Source organism: Octodon degus, unplaced genomic scaffold, assembly GCF_000260255.1.
Source record: "Octodon degus isolate 3935 unplaced genomic scaffold, OctDeg1.0 scaffold00153, whole genome shotgun sequence".
Lineage (NCBI taxonomy): Eukaryota > Metazoa > Chordata > Mammalia > Rodentia > Octodontidae > Octodon > Octodon degus.
Genome location: NW_004524729.1, coordinates 3,112,419 through 3,136,307, shown reverse-complemented (window position 1 = coordinate 3,136,307; position 23,889 = coordinate 3,112,419). Strand labels below are relative to the sequence as shown.

The 23,889-nt window shown below is 57.3% G+C and overlaps 1 protein-coding gene across 4 annotated transcripts in view; it reads right to left on the bottom strand.

The window, feature by feature from the left end:
• Window positions 1-23,889, bottom strand: part of Gramd4 (GRAM domain containing 4) — a 68,465-nt gene that overhangs the window by 12,664 nt on the left and 31,912 nt on the right. For all 4 annotated transcript variants that reach the window (XM_023702550.1, XM_023702551.1, XM_004642405.2 and 1 more), the window contains exon 4: window positions 3,926-4,046. In XM_023702550.1, coding sequence (XP_023558318.1) covers window positions 3,926-4,046 — 121 coding nt within the window. The remainder of the gene's footprint in view (window positions 1-3,925; window positions 4,047-23,889) is intronic.

Sequence of the window (23,889 nt, the reverse complement as noted above, 5' to 3'; positions counted from 1 at the left end):
CCCTCACCCGCCTTACTCATCATATCTCACCCAGGCAACTTCCGGCTCTTCTCCAGAGTCAGAGTGACCAAGAAAAGGAAACGTTCTGAGTTGATTCAGGACACCAAGGCGGCCACGACAGCGCAACTGAAGACCCTCAGGAAAGAGGGCTCTGGAGCTGCTGCAGGACGTGGCCAGGGCAGCGGGATGAGTGTGCTCAAAGCGAGGGGGCTTTCGGGGGGCAGCTGTGGCCACATGTGTTTACCGTCATACGTGTTAAAAACCCTAAACACTAACTGCACTTTGTGATCGCGCCTCACACACCTGTTGACCAAGCACTGCAGGCAGGAGCCCTGGATCCTCCCAGGCCGTGGCAGCCACTGCCTGGCTTGCTGTCCCTCGCGTGCCACATCCAGATCACAGCTGCCCCAAGAGTCTTCCTGGGCTCCCTTTCCAGGGTCCCTGTCCACCTGCCGGATGCTGACCATTACCCCCTTTCAGCTGCGAGGGGGTGGAGCTCTGGGCAGCCCAGCCTGGTCCTTGGGCCTCGAGCCTGTGCAGGCGCTCCGGCAGCTGCGCCTCCTGCGGAGCCTTAGCTCTCCCATCTGCCCCTCCCCCCGCCGAGAACTCCAGGTCCTGAGGACCCAGGGACAGGCACTGTCTGCTCCAGCCACGTCACGTGATCACACACCAACAGTGCCATGAACACCTTGGGGGCTCAGAACCTGTCACCACAACCTGTGATTGCCACACTGTGCAGCGGCACAGCATAGAAAGACTTTCTAGACGCTTGCCCAGGGGGCAGGCTGTAGCCTCTGGGAGCCAGAACACAAGAAGACACGGGTGGGGCTAAGCAAGGGCCCAGGCTATGAAGGGGCTGGCCTGGGCCCACATCCATGTCCCCAAAACTAGACTGGGGCTACGCATGGCCATCCATGTCTGCAGCAACCAACCAAAGGGGACTTGCTGGGGGGCAAAAGCTCAGGCCCAGGGTGTGCAGGAGGCACGGGGCCCTGGGGGTTCTCCCTTGTGCTGAGAAGGTGGACCACAGTGCTCCCTGAGGGGCCTGAGGACTTGGCAGGCACCACTGCACCGGGGCACCAGGAGGCCAGCTCCTGCCGCAGCCTGACTTTGTCCTGAGGACCGAGCGCTGGACACACATGAACTCAGCAGGCGCAGTGGCTGCTACTGTGTGTCTCACCTCTCGTAACACAACAGGGTCACTGGCAGGCAACTCCCGGCACACCCATCTGCTGGAGGCCAAGCCTCGTTTGTTTGGCTGGTAATGAGCGCTACCTTAATGGAAAGCATTGGGACTGGGGGCAGGAGTCCAGGCCAGGGCTTTATTCCTCCACAGGAGCACCAAACACGGTAAGGGGCTGTCCCCATCACAGGCCACAGGAAGGGCCGGCTTGGGGCAGGGCTTGGGGCAGCGCTAGGGCGTGACAGTGCTAGACTGAAGGGAGCAGCAGGGCGGTGTGGGGGGTGTGCTTGCCCACGTAGCTCAGAGCCACATCACTTTGTGTCAGTCCCTCAGGTCAGATAAGGAACGTGCGCCTCTAACTTAGGAGTCTTGGGACAGTCACAAGTGAGTGCACTGCATGTGACTGGTCTCTGGACAAGGCCAGGGACCTGGGGTCTCCTGATCCAGCCAGGCCAAAGCACGACATGGGCCTGGGGGCACCCCCTCAGAGGTCATCTGCCTGGATGGTCACCATCCAGCTCTGCCTTCTTCCTGCATACAGCCCTTCTGCATGACGCCTATGTGCCGTCTGGTGCCAGCCTTCCTAGCTGCGGGCGCAGGGAGGAGAGAACCCTAGGAAGGCTTGGGGCGGATGCCAGGTGTGAGCACAGCACGGGCTGGCTGGAACCAAAGGCGACGTCGTCATGTGGCTTTGTGCTCGTGACTGCAGGGACCTTTGTCTACTGACAGGCAGCCCCCGGATGAGGGACTCCTTTGGGGCTTTACTAAAACACCAGAATTTCTGCGTGACTGTAATTACTGTGCTTTAATCCTGGCACCCGCCTCAGCTTCAGGGGCTGTGCTGTGTGCGTGCGTGCGTGTGCACGCGCGTGCTTTAGGGGCTTCGTGTGTGTGTACGCGCGCGCTTGTGTTCACAGATGTTCGTGCACCGAGTGCACGTTTGTGTGGCATGTGTAGACGTGTGCGTGCCTGAGTGTGTGTTCGTGTGAGGGCCCGTCACAGTCTTCTATTGCCTGGGCCAGACCCTAGCTGCTCTTTGCCTGTCCACCCCAGCGCGTCCCTCTGTGCGCTCAAAACTGACGCAGGGCCAGCCACCCTCCCTGTGGACCTGTGGAGTGCAGCTGGAGACACGGGCAGCAGGGGGCGCTCGGCGTCCAGATGAGGTCAGCCCGCACCCGACTGCCAGGGGAGCACCATGGGGTGAGACCTGGCCCTGACACCGGGCAGGCGGCAGCAGCAGCCCGTCCATCCCTAGGCCCTCCCGGCGCAGGTCAAGTCTCTGCCGCACCATGTCTGATGCATAATTGAAAGTAACCCAACCCCAACTTCGTCCAGATTCACAGAGGTCAGCACCAGGGGGCGCTGTGCGGCGCGTGCGTGCATGTGCGTGTGTGTGAGCGCAGGTGCGTGCGTGTGAGCGTGTCCGTGTCCGTGTGCGGTCTGGAGGAGGCCAGCTGCCCAGAGGGGCAGAGGAGGTGACGGGCCACTGCTCCCACGCAGGGCATGTGGCCTTGTGGGAGGCCCCTGGGGATGGGCACCCGGGCTTCGTGCCCCGCACCGCCCTCAGAAGATGACAGGTGGCCTAGAAGGGAGCTGCTATCCAGCGCCAAACTCGCAGGAGCCTGCCACCCACATGGACAAAGACCTGGCCAGAGGTCCCGGGCTGGCAGCCGGTGCCCTAAACTGTGAGATCCACTCCCTCGGGCTGAAGCGTGGTAGAGGGTGAAGATGGAGCCAGGGAGGCTGAGGCAGGAAGGCCAGGGACACGGTGAAGGCCCACGCTGTGCAGACAGAGGCCTGCCGGGTCAGAGCATGCTGCTGTGTACTCAGAACACGGCTCTGAAGTGACCTGCTTCCTACTGCTGTCCCCAGAGGCCAAGCTGGCTCAGCAGTGGCTGAGGGGTGGGGCAGGGGAGCCTGATGCCCAGAGCAGCTGATTCCTGGAGAAGGACTGACATCACCTAGGAATGTCCCCTGCAGATACTGGGTGGCCCTGCCAACCCAAGCAGAAGGTACTGCTAGAATAGGGGTATGATGTTGCCAGTGGGCTGGCAGCGGGATCTGGGACTGCAGGGCACAGAAGCCTGGCTGGAGGGGCAAGAATGGGGCAGAGGTGGTTTTGGGGGAGTCCCTCCATCCCAGTCCTGCCCATCTGTGCCCAGAGGTGCGGCAATGCCCAAGCCTGGGGCGTGATGGGAACCATGCTAGACTCAGCCCTGCTGGAGGGCCACTTCCCAAGGCTGACATGCACAGACTCAGGCAGGACTGGAGCCCAGAGCCTCCCAGGAGCCCTCAGGACTAGGGAGCCCTCAGAGACCAGGCTAATGTTCCCAGGATGCCTGGTTTCAGCAGAGAAGACAGAGCCTCACTCATGGGGCCAGGCCCAGAGTGGGGGTCCAAGCAGGACCTGGTGTGGCTATGATGTGGCTTGGCCCCCAAGGGGCCATGTGTGGGATGCTGGGTCCTGCCTGATGTCTTGTGGGGTGAGGAGCTATGGGGGGGAGGGTCTGGCAGGAGGTCACAGGTCACCAGGGGAGGGGTTAGCACGATGCTTGTGGACCCTGGCTGGTCCCTCGAGACGGCTGCTAGAGGATAGACCTGGCTACCACCAGCACCCCGCCTTGCCAGCCTTGCATCTCGAGCTGAGACCTCGCCCTCCCACACTGCTCGCTCCCACACCTGTGCCCACCATGCCACCTTCTGTGAGGGCCTGACCAGCTGCGAACAGCCAACGCGCCTTACCTAGCCTTCAGCACCTCCTGCATCTTCTGCTCCAGCTCCATCCGCCGCTGCCGCTCTCGCTCCAGCTCCTGCCTCAGCATCTCAGAGTTGGTTTCCTCCCTCAGCTTCCGGAGCTCCTCCTCTGTGGGAGACACAGCCAGGTAACACTCAGGCTGTCCCCTCAGGCAGGCTCAGACGGAGGCTCCAGCCCGTGCCACACGTACGCTGTCCCCACTTTGCCCTCTGCACGGCAGCTGCCCCTTAGGCCCCTCTTTTGGGGTGCACACTAGCAGGAACTGCTAACTGGGGCTCCCCTTCCACAGCTGAGACAAGGTTGGGGGAAGCAAGGACAAGACTGCTTTACTGTGCTTCACGGGGGTGCAAAGTCCACGCGAGCATTTGATCCAGACCCCAGGTCCACGGCCCATGCAGTGCCTCCCACAGAGCTGGTCCGGGTGTCACCACAAGCCCAGGCTACATTTGGTGGGCTCGAGGGCCCCTCCTGGGAGCCTGAGAGCAACCTGAATGAGAGAAGCCCAGGGCCCAGGGCAGGGGGTGCCCCTGGAAGGTCTCCCCAGGAAGGGGACGCGGGACTCAAGCCCCGGAAGAAGTGAGGAGTGGCAGGTACCAACACCACTGACTGGAAGGCAGAAGGCGGGGGGGGTCTTCGTGGCAGGGGGTCAAGGGCGTTTGTCACAACCTGACACACGTGCTGGGCAGACACAGGAGAGAAACTCAGCAGCTCCAAAGCCACAGCAGGAATCCCCCCAATTAGTAAGCGCAGGCCGTGTGCGGAGCCGGGTGGCACACTGAACACTGGCGGCAGGGACCACTGCACCCTGGCAGAACAGCACACGGCCTGAGTACGCGTTCACAGAACACCTTGGACCATGAGCGCACGTTAGTTAAATAGCTTGTGAGTCCGTGTTAAAACACGAAACCCGGGCAGGGCTGTCTGGGCAAAAGGAGCTGAGATCAGGAATCAGCCTGAAGGCAGGTGGGGGCCATCAGGAGCCTCAACAGTCGGAGCAGGAGTCCCCAGAGAGGAACATAGGCATGTGGCCAGCCCCATGGTGACACAGAGCCTGTTGCCTCTGCAGCCAGCGACCAGAGCCAGCACACAGTGGCCTCTCCTCTGTTCCCACAGACTTCCCCACCCTTAGTCCTGGCTGGGTGGCAGTGCTCCTCCCCAACAGCTGCTGGGCCTTCAGGTCCCGATGCCGCCTCGGGAGCCCCTGCAGAACCCAGGTGGACCCCAGGGATCCTCTAGCTGGCTGCGCTGCAGCAGAGGCAACAGGGCCTCGGAAAAGAGACTAGGTGCTGCTGGGGTCAGAGGAGTTGGTGGCTGCTGTCCTCAGGGCCACTGCAGGGTGCTGGGGGGCTCCCACAGGGCGGGGAGGACTGCAGACATGGGAGGAGGGAGCACCACACGCCAGGGAGGTGGCTGAGGGCCTCTGTCTGGGCCACCTCTGCCCCTCACCCCACAGCTGGCCGGCACCCATCGTTTTCCCTCTCTGCTGCCGCGGACTCACAGGGGCGTTCACAAGGCCTGTGGACACTGGCTGCCCCCTAACCCGCTGGACCACGTCACGGTGCGATGAACAACCAGGAGGTCGCTAGGGAGAGGGCCAGGAGAGGTCACTGGTCACCCAGCCACAGCCTGGTATGGTTTCCTCCCTGGGGTCTGCCATGTAGCTGCCAGAGGGGAGGGAGGGAGGGAAGGATGGACGATGGACAGATGAGCAGATGCACGGGTGGGAGTAAACACACTCCAGCACCTCTGCTTCTCCACCCTGGCCAGCAGCCAGGAGCAAAGTGAGGATCCGGGCCACTCCTGGTACAGAGGACCCTGGGCAGAGCCCAGCAGCGAGACAGTGGCTCGGCCCAGCTCTGCCATCCTCTCACGGAGAGGGAGACTGTGCCGAGTAGCAGGACTCACACAAAAGCCGCTCTCAGGGAGCAGCTCCCAGAAGTGACAGCCTTGGAGTCCAACACCCAATGGAGGCCTCCAAGGCCACAGGCCAGTTTTTGACCCAGGGGGCAGGGATCTGGTCCAGGGGCCTGCAGCCTCATGGGGGAAGGTCCCTGGGGGGGGTCAGGAACTGCCTCAGTGGCCTTGTTTCCCATTCCGCACGCTGCGGGGATGCCACTGAGGGTGCTGACACGCTCACTGCTGGACACAGTGCTGCAGGAGGAGCAGCCTCAAGGACAGGTGACCTCTCACTCTGGGAAGAAGGCTCCACCACCTCCTAGCCCCAGGATCCAGTCTTCCCTGTGTGATCCTGCCTCCTCCAGGCCTGGGGACACTGTCTCACACCCACCCCACAGCTGGGCATGATAGTGGTGTTGGAAACAGAGATACAGAACAGCACTGGTGTCAGAACAAATTGCCGTGCAACTCCGTGTGGCCTTTCTCCTCCTTGCAGGCCTGGAATAACCCTGGGCTTTGCTCAGCTGCCCACAGCAGGGGGAGCAGGCACAGTCCAAGGTGCTGTGTCCCCTGAGGGAACAGCTGACCACTGCAGCGGCAGGCAGAGGACCGGCCTGTGAGCTGAGGATACTGCAGGTATGGACGCGGGGCGGTCAGCCTGACACTAGCTGACTGTTCTCTGGAGGGAAACCAGGCCCCTCTGGCCACACCTGCCCTGGCCAGGCCCCCATACCTCAGTGTGGACTGGGACCACCCCGTGCAGGTGGCATCCAGCATGGGGAACACGGGCCTAGAGACCCGCTGGGAGACGGGGGCAAGGCACTTGATCCTGCCCACTGTGCCCTGGGCACCACGCACAAGCCACATACTGGAGAGACTGAAGCTCACGTGGCCAAACCAGCAGCCTTGCAGGCAACTACAGAACACTGCCAGCCCTGAGCCTCAAGGGCCTGCCAGAGCCAGGCCTGATCCGGGCAGGGAGATGGTCAGGTTGTGGTGCACAGGAAGGGCTCATTTCCACCGGCCTGACTGGCAGTTGTGCCCTCTGTGTGTGGCCCTTGGATGGGACAGCCCCAGGCTGCAGCTGAGTCACAGTCAGACCTGACCCGGTGAACGGTGCTCAGCTCCACAGCCTTCACATCTGTCCTTTTCACCTGGCAGCCGCGGGAATGGGTCAGTGTAGCCCAGACGTCCAGAGAGGTAGAGCTCTCCCAGCACCTTCTGTTCCTGCTGCCCCAAGGCCATGCCAGCCTGGCCACGTGGGATATGTCATCCCTACAACAGGCCCGCAAAGGAGCCCCAGGTGGCCTGGCACGTCCCGGACACCTGTGATAAAGGAGGGACAGAAGCAAAGGCCAGCCCTCTGGAGGAAGAGCAGGCAATAGATAAGCGAGTCCCCGGGTGCCCAGCTGAGCAGGCACGGATGTAGGGAGAGCCCAGAAAGGAGAGCCATTAGGGATGGCATCCTCCAGAGGGGCAGGCCACCTGTCCCCAAGGCAGCTGTGTCCCAGGAGTACCATGTGACGCTGAGAGGCTCGGGAGCTCACCCAGGCGGAGCCTTCACCCCACGTCTAGCTCCAAAGAGCAGCTGTTCATGTCACAGTAGCCAGGCTGTCTCACAGGGAGCCATTCCTGAGCCTCGGCCACATGGGCCGCCTTCCACCAGGTCTCAGCTCAGAGCTACAGGTGACAAATGCTCATAACAGGACAGGCTTCAGGAAGGACCCTGTTGGCGTGGATGGCAAGACAAAGCAGGACCCCAGACACACGGCTGTTTCCAGGGTCGCAGAAAAGACACATAGGAGTAGCCAACAGATAGGGTGCTGCCCCGTCTGAGGACGCTGACAGGAACACAGCCATCCCCGTGTGGCCACGGAGGGGTGAGCATGTCCCACACACACTGGTGAGCAGGGCTGGGGCCCGACAGGCTCGGGCAGGTGACAGCCATGGCCTGGGGGGTCAGATGGCCTGGGGGGTCAGTTCTGACTGGAGATCTCTCCAGCCTCAAGATGCAAGCCGAGTTCTACAAGAGCAGGAATTTCTAAGCCACACAGGCTTGTTTCTGTCCCACCAGCCTCTCCGAGGCCACGGCACCAGCTGGTGAATTCACTAAGGGTACAACAGAGCCAGCGACAGACACAGGGGCAGCACTCATGGCCCACAGGCAAGGTAGGACCCCCACCAACCCAGGACCTTCTTCCTGTGTAGATGGGGACATGTTCAGGGACCAAAGGCTCTCTTTCCGGTCCCTGTCCTATGGCAGCCACTTCACAAAGCTGGGGACACAGTGCCAAGCCCAACATCTTGGTACAACGGCTGAACACAGGCGCAGCTGCGTCCATGGCCTGGGACCTCATCCGGGCAAAACACACATGGGTGGGCTGGGGGGACAGCGCTCGGCCCAGGCTGTGATAGTACTTCGGCCTGCTGAGTGCTGGCATCTGCTGGCTTAGCAGGTACTCAGAGGCCTGGGGCAGGGCACAAGGTGGTGGAAGAGGAGCTGACACTTCCTGTCTGTTCCTCCAAACCCCAGCACCCCACACACCCAGCATCTCCCTGGTCCTGCCCCACGGAAAGGTCAAGGCCACCCAGATGCCTCCTCCCCACCACGTGCACCAGTGAAGGCCTCTGACCTCTCCTGGCATTAGGAACGGGAAACCGTATCTTCCCTGACTCACATGCCCCTGCCCCCCACCGGGTGTCACCAATCCATGAGAGGCCAGCACGTTCCCAAAGCCAGAGCCAAGGCTGCTGGTGCCGGCCTCGGGAATGAGGTGCCGTGGAGACCCCTGTGCATGACCAGCGGGGCGCACAGGGGATGCGGGGTCCTCTGCCCTGCATCTCTCCTAGAAAAGCCCCTGGGCCCTGTCCCGAAGGCTGGAGCCTGGCTCAGTACCAACACAGTGTCTCTCCTGCCTCTGGGGCATCAGGCTCCGCACGACAGGACAGGCTCCCCCAAGCGCACGCCCTCCTGGCACAGCCCCAGTGGGAGGCGGACCCTCAGCCCTGCAGACCCAGTTCCTCCGCCCAGCCTGGCAGCAGAGCACAAGAAGGCCGCCTGCCTTTTTCCGGTGCCCCCTTTGCTGGTGGCACAAAGGGAGCTAAAGAAACAAAGCCAGCCGGAATCCCGTCCACTTGTCACCAGTTCTCTCAGAGCCCACAGGGTCAGGCAGCCAAAAGGGTGGTCAGGCCTTGAGCAGGCAGTGGAGGGCTCAGCCCACGGTGACACATTGAGGTCAGATGCAGCGCAGAGCCCGGCCATCCTCCCGCAGGACAAAAGAACACAAATCCCCATCATCAGTTTTTCCCTCTCCCTACCGCTGAGCGCAGGGCTGACTTCCTGCCAAGTGCAAAGTGCTGAGCTGGTTCTTCCAGGGGCTGCCCATCCCCCAGGCGTCCCCACAAGCCTGTGTCCCCACGGGCCATCAGGGTCTGTGCTCAGGGTCTCTGTGGAGGTGTCCAGTGAGCTCGGAGCCCCTCGGGTCCTGCAGATTAAGGCATTGCTCAGCCTCCTGCTACAGGATATAATATGGGGTTCCCCCCACAAGGGGGACACAGGTGCTTCCTGCTCCTCGATCCAGAGCCAAGGTCGCCTGAAGGGTCATGGGGCCCCTCAAACTCTCCCACCTTGTTTTGCTTTAGCTGCTGTAAAAGTGACTGCAAGTGCAGGGGCTCAAGCCTGCACAGCTATGCCGGATGCCCCGACGTCAGAGCCCCAGGCAGGTCTCAGGGCAAAAGCCAAGGTATGGCGGGCCAGTTCCTCTGCGGGCCCAGGGAGATGCCTTCCAAGGAAGCGACAACGCCCGAGGACCCCTAACTCCATCGCTGCCTCCGCTCCACAGACGCCACATCCTTCCTGTGCTGAGTCTGAGCCTGTGCACAGTCTGGGCTGGTCCCCCATCATAGGCCAAAGGCTTAGCCACATCTGCAGGGCCCACTTTGCCATGGAAGGGCGCACAGCAGGAGTCAGGGACTAAGACGGGGCGCTTCTAGGGAGACTCGACTCTGCCTACCTCCCTCTCCCTTGGGTCAAGGGGTCCCTAGTAGCCAGGGCCCCGGTGGACATCCCTATCTCTAGGGCTCAAAACAAGGCAGCCCCCTTTAGCAGGCTGAACACCCTTCTCCCACCTCCTCCCTTCCTGCAGTTTGTCCCCAGTCCACCTGAAGTGGGGTCCCTAAGTGAGCTGAAGTGGGGTCCCCAATGCACTGGAAGCAGGGTCTCCAGCACACCTGAAGTGGGGTTCCCAAGTGCCCCCAAGGCGGTCTGACAACACACACTCCTCTCTAACCTCTAGTCCCCCACAAAAGCACCAATGAAGAGGCCCGGGTCAGCGGTATGCTCTGGACGTGTGATCTGCTCGTGCAGCACAAGGCTGCTCTCTCCCAGAGCACAGGGCTGGCCCAGTCAGACTCAAGGGCCTCATCCCACACACAGGCAGCCAAGTCTCAGGTGGGGCCCTGGGGGTAGATGCAGCCTGGCACATGAGAGCACTGGGTCACAGATTCATAGGACTGGAGATGCCCCATACCCCAGGTCGTGCGGCACAGCTCCCCACCCCTCCCCCTCCCACACTGGGCCCTGGGCACACAGCCAACCTGGTTAGCCAGCCAGGACAGCAGACAGCCCACAGGAGGGTGCGGCAGGGGCGGGACACCTGCTGAGGATGCATCAGACCCTGAATTTCCCAAATCCAAAGGGCAAACCCTTTAGGAAACAGATGCCATAATCCATGGAATTCCACACCCACGTAAGCAAATTCAAAAGCAAAGACTGTGATTGACAGGATGGCAAGCTGGGTGTTCATGTGTGTGGCATCAGAGGGAGACCAGGGAGTCCCCAAGGCAGAGGCCACCCCGCACCTATGCCCACAACAGCATCAGGGCAGCAGAACAGGAGGAGTTCGGGGCAGAGAGGAGGAGGCCCAGGGGACGGGCCATAAGCCCAGGGTCACCTCAGGCTCAGGGACTCTTGCAGCCAGGGTCTGAACAAACCAGGCCAAGCTCCCCCTGGAGTTTCCAGGAACTCTAAGAAGGGGTGTCCATCCTGCATGTATCCCCATTTCTTTCTGTGTTTGAGACATGGTCTTGCTATGTAGTTCAGGCTAGCCTTGAAATTGCTGCGTAGCCCAGGCAATTGTCCTGCCTCAGCCTCCTGGTTTATTTATGAAGATCACTGGACCCTGCTTCCAAAGGAATATACCAAAACTCAATCCACAGGCTTGGCGCCCCTGAAACCAGGAGGAATGCCTAACAGAAGCACGGTCACATGGAAGTCACCCCAGAAGAGCTGGGCTGCCACCCTCCCTGGTTCACTTCACACCTCACAGGGCCCAGGAGTTCACCTCCCTATGCACAGCACTGCAGCAGGCCCGGCTAGTGTGGTCCCGGTCCCCACCACCCGCCTCAGAACCCTGCCGCCGGCCCACGGGAAGCTAACGGGAGGCAGCAAGCAGCTTCAAGGCTATTTTTAAATCTGCAAAAGTAGAGCTCTCCAGCAGAGTTCTCCTGGCACACAATTCCACAGGCCCAGCTTCAGCCAGAAATAAAACTCAAGTGATAAGCCTTAAATAAAACTTCCCACCCAGGGGCGCCCCTCTAGCCCATTCAGGGAGGGGTCCATGGGCTTCCTACCAGCAATGGGGAAGGAAGCCTCCAGGCCCTTAGAGGCTTGCTCTCCAAAATCCAGTGCCACACCCAGGGACTCGGGGCTGCCCGGACAAAAACAGGAAGCCGGGCCCAGGCCAAGCGTGGCTGGCACACAGGTAGCACTGGTCACTCGGCCCAGGGCTCTGCCCGCACCCGCACGCCCCCGGCACTGAGCTCCTGCGGCCCAGTGCACGCCGCCGACCATGCCAGTGGACCTCTCTAGAGCGCAGAGCCACGCCCCCTCGCACACCTGTGAGGGCCACCCCGCCTGCTCGCTCACTTGGGGAAGAGCTCCCAGGAGATGCTCCCCTGCATTTAGCTCCGCTGCATTAGCTTCTGCTCCGCGCAGAGGTGACGTTTACAGGCCGATGAGGGGATCGTCTCCGCAGCACCGACTGGAACACGGGCGGTGGCCAGGCTTTAGGCGCCTCACACCCTCACACAATCGGCCCTGCTCCAACAGCGTGTAGGATGCCCACGTGGTATATTGATATTTATTCTCAAGTAAAAATAAGAAGTGGGCTCCCAGCCAGTGCTCCCAGCCGGTGTGGTTTTCAGGAAGCGATGACGGCCTTCCAGTGCAGTATGGCGCGTCACATCTCATGCCCGTGGGCTGGCCGTGGGGCCCAGTTCAGCACAGAGCTGGGAGTGCAGGTGTCTAAGACGTGTGCTCAGCCCCCCACCCATCTCTCGCTTTCTGACGGAGCACTCAGCAGCACCAGCAGCTAAAGCCAGCATGCCACAGTCCTTTCCCACAGCAACGCTCAGCATGAGCAGTGGGTGGACAGAGACACCCCACCCCCAGCAAAGGCGGCTGGGCCCCAAGCCTCCGAGTGGATGAATGTACCAGGGAGCAAAGGGACACAGGTGACACGCCTGCCTAGGACCCTACACCAGGCAGTGTGAAGCCAAGGCAGCGCCGCTAGGGAACTGGGCTCTGCAGTTGGGGCTGGGGGGCCATGAAGAATGTGCAGAGGGTCGCCTGGTAGCGGAGCAGCCAGGCCACACACCGCCCAGCCATCCGTCCCCTGGCCCATTACCCAGCCCCGGGCATCCGGCCTGTGCCTGGGCTCACAGCCCGCTGTCCACAAGGCCAGCAGAGCATTCCAGTGGCTATGAGGCTCTGGGTCCACATCGCTGGGCCTCAAATAAGGCAGCAGTTACCCTCACTTCCTCCTGAGGGTACAGTGGCGGATGGGAGTGGTGTGGAGAGGGAAGGCTGTCCCCCAGAGGGTAACCAGGACACGCTGAGCGCTGCTCCAGCACTGCCGCCTGCTGCAGCGGGTTGACTGCAGCTCAGACACAGCACGGGGGCATGCCTGGGACCCCAGGGGGTACCTGAGGGTGAGGGCTGCTGCCAGTGCACACACAGGGCCTCACTGTGTGCTGGGAAGAAGGATAAGGCAGCCAGGCCCTGGGAGCTGGTGCTGTTTGGGGGCAGGACGACGAGCTGGTGAGACAGACAGGTGAGCCGCAGCTCCCGTGGAATCCAGCTGGTCATCGTCCATACCACCCATCAGGGCACTTCACTGCAGCTCACTCCGGGCAGGGCCAGATCCACCCAGCCTCTGCCCCCCAGAGCAAAGAGTGAAGCCAGAGCCCCAGCACCGCATGTGCGGGTGGAGATCTGAAAGGTTCCAGAGACACCTGGTCGCCCCCAGCCACTGTGCCCTGGGGTTTACTTGTTGCCGTGGGCAGCTCCCAAGAGCCTTTGATTTGCATAAGAGATGGTGAGGTGGGCACCTTCACCTCCAGTCACCCAGGCTGACCACCCCCAAGCCTTACTCACTGCAGGGTCAACACCCCCAAGCGTGGGAGGTAGGTGCCACCTGGACTAGAAGCAGGAAGGGGGTTTCCAGGAGCACTGGGTCTGAGGAGCGAAATACACCCCTTTTGACTCCCACACCCCAGCACCCTGTCCAGAGGGCTGTACCACTGACAATCTGCAGGTGTCTGCCACTGCATGGGTACTGGTAGCCCACAGATGTGCCACAGCACCCAGGGCTGCCCCCTCCAGCCCATTCGGGGAGGGGTTCACGGGCTTCCTACCAGCAATGGGGAAGCCTCCAGGCCCCTGGGGCCCCCAGAACTGCTTGCTCTCCAAAATCCAATGCCACACCCAGTTTCTCTTGGGGAGAGGCTGGTATCTACTGCGACACTGGAGAACCTTACTTCCCTGCAGGCTACGATAAATACACACTCGCATACATAAACCACGGAACACAGCACATTTCCACTCGAAAAGCCATATGCAATTGAAATGCATTTCAGCTAACTGAAAATGTGTGCTGCCTTTAATTTATTTATGCGCTTCTTTAACAAATTCAGGGTCCTGCCTTCAGCCAGGGGCTGAAGTGCATTTCAGCCGCACCTTCTCCATCTTGTGTCGTTTCCTTACAGAACATTTGTACTCTTCCATTTTTAATAACTGGAGAAGGTTCTGGACACCAGGGCTATCTCCTCTCTTCCTAGGAGAATGAGCCCACTTTCTGGGGGAAGGGACTGCAGATCACAGAGAGGATTTTAACCCTGAACGCTCAGGTGCAGACAGAGGGGTGGGCGAGGGCCCTGCCAGGGAATGCTCATAACTAAAGCTCGTGAGCAGGGGAGCAGGGGAGCAGGGGAGCACGGGCCAGATGCCGGCGTCTCCAGGCAGACCCGTGCTCCCTCCACACCCCGTGCCCACACTCCCTCCTACAGACCGGGGTGCCAAACACGGCCACGCCTGCCCCTGCTGCAGACCCCGGAGCAGGAAGGTCTGTAAGTGGCTCCCCAGGGTAGGTAACCTCCTTCCCACACAGCGTGCTCCCCGGCTGCAGGCACAGACCCTGCCAGGCCTGGCCCAACTCTCACGGGCTCGTCACACGCCCACTCCACCCTCCCACTCCTGTTCCATCCTTCATACCAGGCTTGGGCGCAGCCCCGGTCCCACCCATGACAGCAAAGCGCAGGGAGCCAGGTGACAGCCACACGTTCCACCTCTGGCAGGAAGCTGAGGATAGTGTCACTGCCCATCCACAGGGAGTGGGCAGGCCAGGCCACATGAGGGCCACCCTGTGGGTACAGATATAAACCACTGATAATGTGGCTGCCGGGATGTAATGCAAATGCGGAGAGTTCGATTGTGTAGGGAAGAATAGGAAAAGATGTACACATCTGCTTCTATTAAATTTGGTGGAGGGAGGGCTGCGGAGATAGCTCAGCATTCTAAGTGCCTGCCTGTCAAGTGCAAGGACCTGGGTTTGATCCCCAATACTGCATGCCATGCTGGCCCCACCCTGGGCACGCCGTGCAGCTACCGAAGCCAGACACGGTGGAGCACGCTCGTAATCCCAGCACTGGGGAGGCTGAGACAGGAGGATCACTGCAAGTCGGAGCTGAGAGACTCTGTACCAAATACATACATAAAAATATTTTTAAAAAATAAAGTAAAATTCAGTGGAGGGAATTAGCGTAAAAGTAAACCGTGCCGCTGAGGAAGGGAAGGAGCAGGTGCTGGCTACAGGGAGAGCACCTCGGCGCTCTGCGCGCCCCTTGAGCATGGAGCCTTGTGAATGGTTCTTTCATTTATTCCTCTTCAGCACCAGGTCTCACCCAGCTGCGCAGGGTGCTCTTGAACTCCCAGGCTCAAGGGAGTTGCCTGCCTCAGCCTCCTGAGCAGCCAGGACTACCTGTGCACACCACAGCAAACAATTTAGGTGGCCATGAGAATTTCACTTTAAACTAGAAGTGGCGGCACACACCTGTCATCCCGCACTCCCCAGAAGCTGAGGTGGGAGGACTGTCGAGAGTTTGAGGCCAGCCTGGGCTACAGAGTCTCAACCTCCTCACCAAAAGATAAAAGCATTTAACTTTGCTTTTTATTTATTCATTTATTTTTAAGCATTTAACTTTATGAAGAACTCTCGAGGTGCCTAATGGGATATGATGACATGATACACCTAACAGGGTCTCCTGAGGACAGGCTGCCACATGGGTGACGCCAGGCAAAGCTTCACAGCTGGATCCTTCCCGTGAGGCAGCAGAACACAATGCAAGGGCGGGAGAGATAGCTCAGAAGTGCCTGCTTAGGATTTAATCCCTGACACCACAAGCCCTGCTGGCCCGCCCCCGGGGTGCACTGAGACCATGACTGAGCCTGGGCGTGGTGGCGCAGGCCTGTAATCCCAGCTCTTGGGAGGCTGAAAACAGGAGGATCACTAGGAGTCCAATCTGTGTAGTGAGACCCTCTACTAAATACATTTAAAAAAAAAAATGTGAACAGAGGAGATCCTTCAAGGTAACGAGCTCCTCCTCTCCCATGGTGACATCGGGAGCTTCGGACAGCAGGGCTGCACTCCAGCAGAGCTGGCCAGTGGGCTGAGGACAGGACACCACTTGGCCGAAGCCCTCCTCCGCCACAGCAGACACGGCTGTGCCCACGTGAGGCACAGAAAGGCAGCACTTGGGATCCTCCCGGCTGCAGCAGCGCTGCCTTCCTGGTCTCTGATAGCCGTGCTGTTCTACTGCATTAGAAGAGCGCTCTCTTAGGGAATACAGCCCAGCACAGACGCACAGACAGGCGGGCTTGTGGACGGACGGAGGGACAGACGGGTGGGGAAGGTTGGGCAGATGGTAAAAGACAGAGAGGCAGTCAGCAGTGGCAAAATGTTGACTCTTGAGGAATGGCTGGATGAAAAATATTCAGGAATTCTTTGTAAGCCTGAAACTGTGTCCAAATAGAAAGTTTAAAGAAAGCAAAGGCACTCTCTAAAAGACTAAAGAGCAGCCAGCCTGATTCTCACTGGCACAGAGAAGAGGCTCCCGCTGGTGACTCTAAAGCAGGGATTGCTACCCCTCTTGGGACACCCCGTGGGGATAAAAGAACGCGAAGCAGACACCGGCTGTGCTTCCGATCCCCCGCTGGCGGCCGTCCTGGTATTTTATCCCAAGACATGTGTGTTTTCCTGGGACACAACCAATGAGTAATGCTGGCGTCACTCCCTGCAAACCAGCATTTCATCCGAGAAAAGAGGGATGGGAGTCTCTTCAGGCTGCAGAAACTGGGAGTACCCCCTCCTGTCCAATAGAGGGCCTCGGGGCCCCGCACCTCTCTGCAGCAGACAGCAGGGTCTTGCCAAAGGCCCACGCCGCCAGGCCAGGGCAGCGAGTGTGTGCAGTGAGCCTGGCCACCTTCTCATGCCAGGACTCAACACTACTGCAGACTTCCGCAGCCCAAGGCAAAGCATTCTGAAGCCCAGTGGCTAAAACCCCACCCTAAGACACAGCAAATCTGCCCAAATCTGCAATCTCCTGACCACATCAGAAGCCCACAAGGGGCCACGCCCTCAGTGGCTGCAGGGCAGGAGTGAATTCCTGACCTTAAACCAGAGAACAGCAGGGTAAAGCCCACACTCACAGCCTGCCCTCCCAGTGGAGACCAGACCGCCCAGCTGGCAAAGGGAGGCTGTTCTCCGCTCACAGGTGCCACAGGTAGGGGATGGCTGCTGATAGGCTCTGGCCCTTGTAGGAACTGCTAGATCATTCTAACGTGGCTGAAACCCCTAAAACAACAGCTTATCATCCCAGAGACCACCTCCTCCTTCTTCCCAACCCAGTCCTGGATACAATTTCCTCTCACCTTGCCCACACACAGGAGAGATCCCAATCAGCTCCTTAATGATGGGTTCTGGCCCGAGTATAAATTGCTAAAATCATTATGGCGGTCATCCAATATGGCTGAAGACCTTAAAACAAAAGCCCACCGTCCCCAAGACCACCTCCCCGCTCTCCTCCAACTCAGTCCATGGTACAATTTCCTTTCACCCTTCCTGCCACCTCAGAGAAGCCCCCCAGTCAGCTCCCTCAGGAATATCTAAACATCCCCTTTCAACTCCACCCCTGGCGGCAGGCCATAAACGCCTCAGCCTCCCTTTCTTCCATCCCAGGGAATTCCTTATCTTCCCCAAATTCTCTCCATGTCCTTAAAGAAAATAAAGGCCCTTTCCCTTTTCCTCCTGCCTGTTTCTCTGCTTCACTGGTTAACTGAAAAAAACTATCATATGATGCCGTGACTCGGATAGATAAGCAGTATGTGAGGCTCCTGGGGGCCACAACCCCCCAGTCCTGAGCCCCCTGCCTATGGGCTGAGCTCCTCTCCTCTGGGATCTGCCCATTTGCCACGGGCAGCTTGCACACAACACCAGTCCACCTCACATCTCACAGGCGGGCTGAGCTCTCCGGCTTCTGGTTCTCTCGTTCAGGGGTTTGTTCTCTTCGCTTTGCCTCACTTCGCCTCAGGTGTATACCCTTCCCTTAGAACAGCCCCCTGCCACCTTCAGAAATTCACAGGGCCCTGCATCCGGAAGTGTAACTCCCCACCCCCAAGACACCCCCTTGGCCCCCAGCGACGGCTGAAGGGACTAAGGTTTGGGGACTTTGCCTTCATTCTTCTTAGCTTTGAGAGCTGGTGACAACTGCTCCCAGGCTTAGAAGTCCTGAATCAGCCTTAATTCAGTCACTCTGAGGCACTGTTCTCTCCTCGGTTGTGTACCTTCCCTCAGGACATTCTCCTGCCACTGCCACAGGACATACTCGTTCCCAGCCCCCCAACACACTCCATGGGGATGGCTGGCCCATAATCTTGGCTCCCTCGGCCTCTGTGAGGCCATAAAACCAAAGTGATTGATCTTCTACTGTCAGACGGCTTGGTCACAATATAAACTTGATGGTGACACTCAGTGGCCTGTAGAGGAAACTTCTGGCCCACAAATCCTCCACAGTTTAAAACACTTCTATAACTGCACTGGCAAATGGCAGAAAATCCCCTATATGCAGGCTTTTTCTCTTTGAGGACACGTCCCTCCCCACTTGTCCCTCTCTCGCTCAGCAGTACAAAGGGGTCCAGATCCGCCCGGGGCCCTCCCTCTGCCTCCGCTAGACAGACACTCTGCTGGGCTGCACTCACAGTCTCCCTCAGCCAGACCAGAGCGCCCACACCCACCACAGCAGCCGCCAGCCACCGCCACAGGCCGGGCTAAGGACTCCTACGGCTGCCCTCCCCCAGGGCCTGCGCGGCAGCCACTGCTTCAGCTCCTGACCTCCCAACTTTCAGTCGGTCCTGTGTTCCCCACATTCCTCCTCGCTGTTCCCCTCCCCTCATAACCAGGCTTTTTCCTTCAGGTCTTTCACTTCAGCAAGTTTTTTTTCCCAACAGTGTGTGCCCCTCCCTTTGCTATCCATTAGGCTAAAGACAAGATAACAGCTCACCTAGCAAACACCCTGCCCTTTCCAGCCTGCTGCTCACCTCCTTTCCCCCTACTCCCCCGCCCTCAGCCACCTCTAAGATGTCTACACAGCCACGATAAGCAGTGCCACCGGGGATTGAACGCAGGCCCCTGCGCTTGCGCAGGAAGCACTCATTCCACTGAGCCGTCTCCCTGGCCAGCGCAGCTCCTCTTACCGCCAGCCTGCAAGTCTGGGCCTTGCACACGTCGGCGCCCCTCTATTGTGCTGTGCCTCGTCCTTACGCCTGCTAAGTCTGCTTGCTCCCACTCAAACCTGATACACTGTATTAGACCTAAACGTATACATTAGCTATAAATGAGAGGTTTTTACCTTTTCCAAATTCTCCTTATAAGAGATCTCTACTAATTGACCTACAAAAGTTCTGACTCATAATTACAAGCCTGAAAAGGTCATAATTTAACCTAACCAGAAATATATTTGAGTGCACTCTTATTTTATAAAGATGTCCATGCGCCCTATGTGTACTTGTTTGTTTTTATGTCATTCTGTAAACAGCTTTCGTTTTTTTATTTGAGCTTTAAGATGCAGATTTAAGAGCATGCTTTCTTCTGTGTTACCAGCTGGTTTAACTGTATCAAAATTAATTTATAATTAAATAAAAATCATTAAAATGAGGAGAGGTTATTAGACAGGACTCTTAATTGGTGGATAAAGGGTGGCCAACCTTTGTTCATCAATAGAGAACCCCCAATAATCTCCTTAAAAGACATCCCAACAATTTGGTCATTGGTTAAAACAAAGTTTTTTGAAAAATTAAAATAAGAAAAAAATTAAAATAAGGTTTGATATATTAAATATGTTCATGCCTTCCAAATATACAGTATTCTATAATATAAATTTTCTTTCAGATTTAAACATATGCCTTTCTCTTATGCTCCAGGTATTTATAATAAGAGGTTCATGTAAAGGCAAATGACGACATGAAGTCTTCAGCCAAATGATAATTTTCCAGCTAACACGTAAGTGACATGTATCCTGCATGTGCCGTTACATTTAGAGATGCCCAAACAAGACGGAGATTTCATGATCGGCTACAACTGCTATGCTGCACTACTAGGTTTAGCTACTGATGTCAAATATTCTTTGCGAAAGTACGTAACTGTTGTCTGTTAACATTCTGCAGGGGTTTAACTGCTAAAATGCCCATGGTTGATAAAAAAACAACAACAACAACAACAACAACAAAAACAGTTCTCTGGTTACACTTATATTTCAAGGTACTTGATACTCAGATAAAATTCTAATTTCGTGTATTTCTCCAAACTAAGTACACTAATGTAGACTCAGATTCTAAACACACACACACACGTTATTAATTCCTATTTTATATCCCTATCTGTTCCTGACACTCATTCCAAGCTTAAAACACAAATCTCAGCCCTCAAACCCCACAAGAAAACTTACTTAATCTAACTTTCTGTGTCTTCAATAATAGAGACCAAAATTAACTATACACAGTGCCAACTTCTGGCTGTGACACTCAAGACTCCCATCAAAGCAGGACCTTGACAAGGTAATGCTGAGCCTAAACAACCCTGCCACCCGAGCCCTTCCTGGATGGCTTCATGTATGGCAAAGGTCACCTGGGCATGAGCCTCTCCCAACCTACAGCCATCACTAGGACATCTACAAGCTCGAGGGTCACTGGAGGTGCAACTGTTCTAGTCACCAGAGAGTGGATAAGCCATCCAACTTCCTGCCCTCACAGGAAAACTCACTACAGCCAGATCCATCAATACGTGGCCTGCCTGGTCTTGCCGCTGAAGAGTAACAACAGAGCTTGGGGTCCACGGCCCACAGTGGGGTACCTTCATCAGAGTCCTGAGTCTCACTGGACATAGCAGGTAAAAACTCTTCTTGCTGACATGGAGACCATATATAACCTTCTTCCTGAGTTCTAAAATCACTATATTAGCTCTACAGTCTCCATAGTGGGTGTGGATGGCTTATCTACATGACCCCTTTCAGACAGGCCTAGTCCTTGCTGACTCCAAACACAGTTCTTCACTCATAATTTTCTTGTGATCCCAACCTGTCCCATACTTCTCATGGGGAGAGACCTCCAAAAGCTCCACTTTTCTCTCACCTCTCTCCTCCCCCAGCATACATCCTACAAACCCAATCTCTATACACAGCCAGCTCCTCCCTCCCTCTTCCCTTGTCAACCTCGCACTCTGAGATACTTCCAGGCCCACTCGTGCGCACATGCCGTTCCTAGACTGGTGTGCCTCAGAGATCCCACAGCATTTACCTACATTCCTCAATACCCGATACCCCCCAAACGTCAAAAGGGACTCCAGCCCATAAGCCTTCTTCACCATTCCCTTACACCCACGTTGCCAAGACCCTTTGCCTTCACATGGACTGATCTAGACACTCTCTGATCTCCACAGCTCACGGGGACAGTCCTGCCGCAGGGGTTCAGAGATGACTCTCACTTCTTTTACCAAGCCCTCATTGCCGATCTCGAAACCCTTGACCTCAAGCCCAGCCTGCCCCTCCAATGCGCTGACGACCTGCTCCTTTGCTCTCCCTCTGACGCCCAGCCCTGCAACACACTGATATTCTTCTCAATTTTCTGTCAGGACAAGGTTGCAGAGTCTTGCCCTCCAAAGCTCAGATAGCCTCACCGAAGGTCAAATATCTGGGACTCACCCTCACTCCCACCACAACTCACCCTCACTCCCACCACGACTCACCCTCACTCCCACCACTCGTGTGATCATAGCCGACCACAAAGCCCTCCTTCGTGACCTCCAGGCGCCCACCACAAAATAGCAAGTTCTCTCCTTCCTTGGCTCAGCCAACTTCTTCCGCCTCTGGGATCCCGACTTCGCCTCTCTGGCACAGCCTCTCTACAGGGCAGCAGAGGGTTCCCTGTTGGAGCCCCTTGACCCCGCTGCTCCTATGCATTCCTCCTCTCACGAGTTACAAGAGGCCCTCCTAAGGGCCCGGCTCTCACTCTCCCCACCCCCACTCAGCCTTTAGCCTATACACCACCTCGACGGGTCACAATACAGTGGGGATTTTAAGACACAAAAAGAGACCATCCTTTCAGGCAGCAGCCCACCTTTCTAAACAACTAGGCAACACAGCTTACAGATAGACTCCCTGTCTCCACACACTCACAGCGGCTGCCACACTAATACACGAGACAAAATGTTCACTTTAGGACAATCTATCATAGTCCACTCACCCTGTCACCTAGGGAGCTCATCACACGAAAGATAATTCCAGCCCTAATGACTCTTCACACAGCAGAGCCACCTGATGTTCACAGAGGTCCTTCGATCACTATTTCCACCCGTAGCCCTCTCAGTCCTCCACCTTATTCTACACCTCTGGTGAGGCCCCTCAGTGCCGTTGTGTCGTGGCCCTACAGGTGACCCCGTCTCCCTTTCCTCAATGACACATTCAGATCACAGACCCCCCTCTCGCTTCCCCTCCTGTGTCCTTTAATCGCGACGACGTGTACTCATCACTAGTGCTAAACTTCTAGCCCTGAGACACGTGGCACTAACTTCTACACAGGCGTAACCCTTCTTGCCCCCAGATGATGCCCCGTTCAGCAGCAAGCAGTCTAAGGGACACACGATGGGTTCTGGCCCGAGTATAAATTGCTAAAAGCATTATGGCGGTCATCCAATATGGCTGAAGACCTTAAAACAAAAGCCCACCGTCCCCAAGACCACCTCCCCGCTCTCCTCCAACTCAGTCCATGGTACAATTTCCTTTCACCCTTCCTGCCACCTCAGAGAAGCCCCCCAGTCAGCTCCCTCAGGAATATCTAAACATCCCCTTTCAACTCCACCCCTGGCGGCAGGCCATAAACGCCTCAGCCTCCCTTTCTTCCAACCCAGAGAATTCCTTATCTTCCCCAAATTCTCTCCATGTCCTTAAAGAAAATAAAGGCCCTTTCCCTTTTCCTCCTGCCTGTTTCTCTGCTGTGCTGATTACCTGAAAAAAAAAACCTATCAGTGACAACTGTCCAGGTCCGGACTTCAGGGAGAGCCCACCCATCTACCCAAATCTCTGCCTCAAAGGGGGAGCAGAAGGGTGGTCAATTCAGAGGGTGACTTATCCTTCTGTCTATAAAATACACCCAGCTACCTACTAAAATATTCACAGTTGAAATAATAGGATGCGGGCTTTGGTGCCCCAGAAATGCCCAGAGAAGGAGGGGAAGAGGAAGCCAGCCAGGTCCAAGTGAGTTCCTGTAGAAACGGTCACTATGTCACAAAGAGAGCTTGGGGGTAATTTGCTGGATGGCTGGGCACGTTCAAAATATCCCACAGGGCTGGGGAGCTAGCTCGGCGGTCTAAGCACCTGCCTGGCAAGTGCAAGGACCCAAGTTTGACCTCTGGGCATGCCGTGCTGGCCTGAAACCAGGCGTGGTGACACATGCCTATAAACCCAGCACTGGGGGGTGGGGGGTGAGACAGAAGGATCACTATAGTCTGAACTGCATAGGAAGACCCTATATCAAATAAATAAATAATTTTAAATAAATAAATAATGTTTTTAAAAATCCATAATTTAAAAATACTACTGGGTCACCTATCATCCCAGTACCCAGGAGGCTGAGACAAGAGGATCACAGGTTCGAGTCCAGCCAGGGCAACGTAGGGATACGAAGGCTAGGGATGTGAACTCCACGGTAGGGACCTCCTGCACTGCAGGAAACAAAAACAAAACCCTGCCCATAACTGCTGCCCCATGGCATTGGGCTGAACTCCACACCCTGCTTCAAGAGCTACTGGAGAACAGGACAAGACGTCCCCTGGTGGTACTGAGGACCTAGCGGTGAGTGGCGGTTCCAGGATGCCAGCAAGCACACCCCTTGGAGGGCGGCCCCTCAGTCCTCCTGAGGGCCCCGTCATCCCAGAGAGGCCTTATTCTGCACCTTGCCCAGACCCATCCCAGGAGACACGCAGGCCTCGGCACCACCCTCTGGTCTGCTCTGGCGAGCCCGAGCCCTGCACCAACCCTGGCCCTAGAGCGGCAGCAAGAGAGCCAGCGCGGCCCCCCCTACCTGCAGGGTGGTTGGAAGCCCCGAAGCTGATCCCTGATGGACACTCCCATTCCCCCCGCACAATGCCGAATGGAAAACACACCCACACCA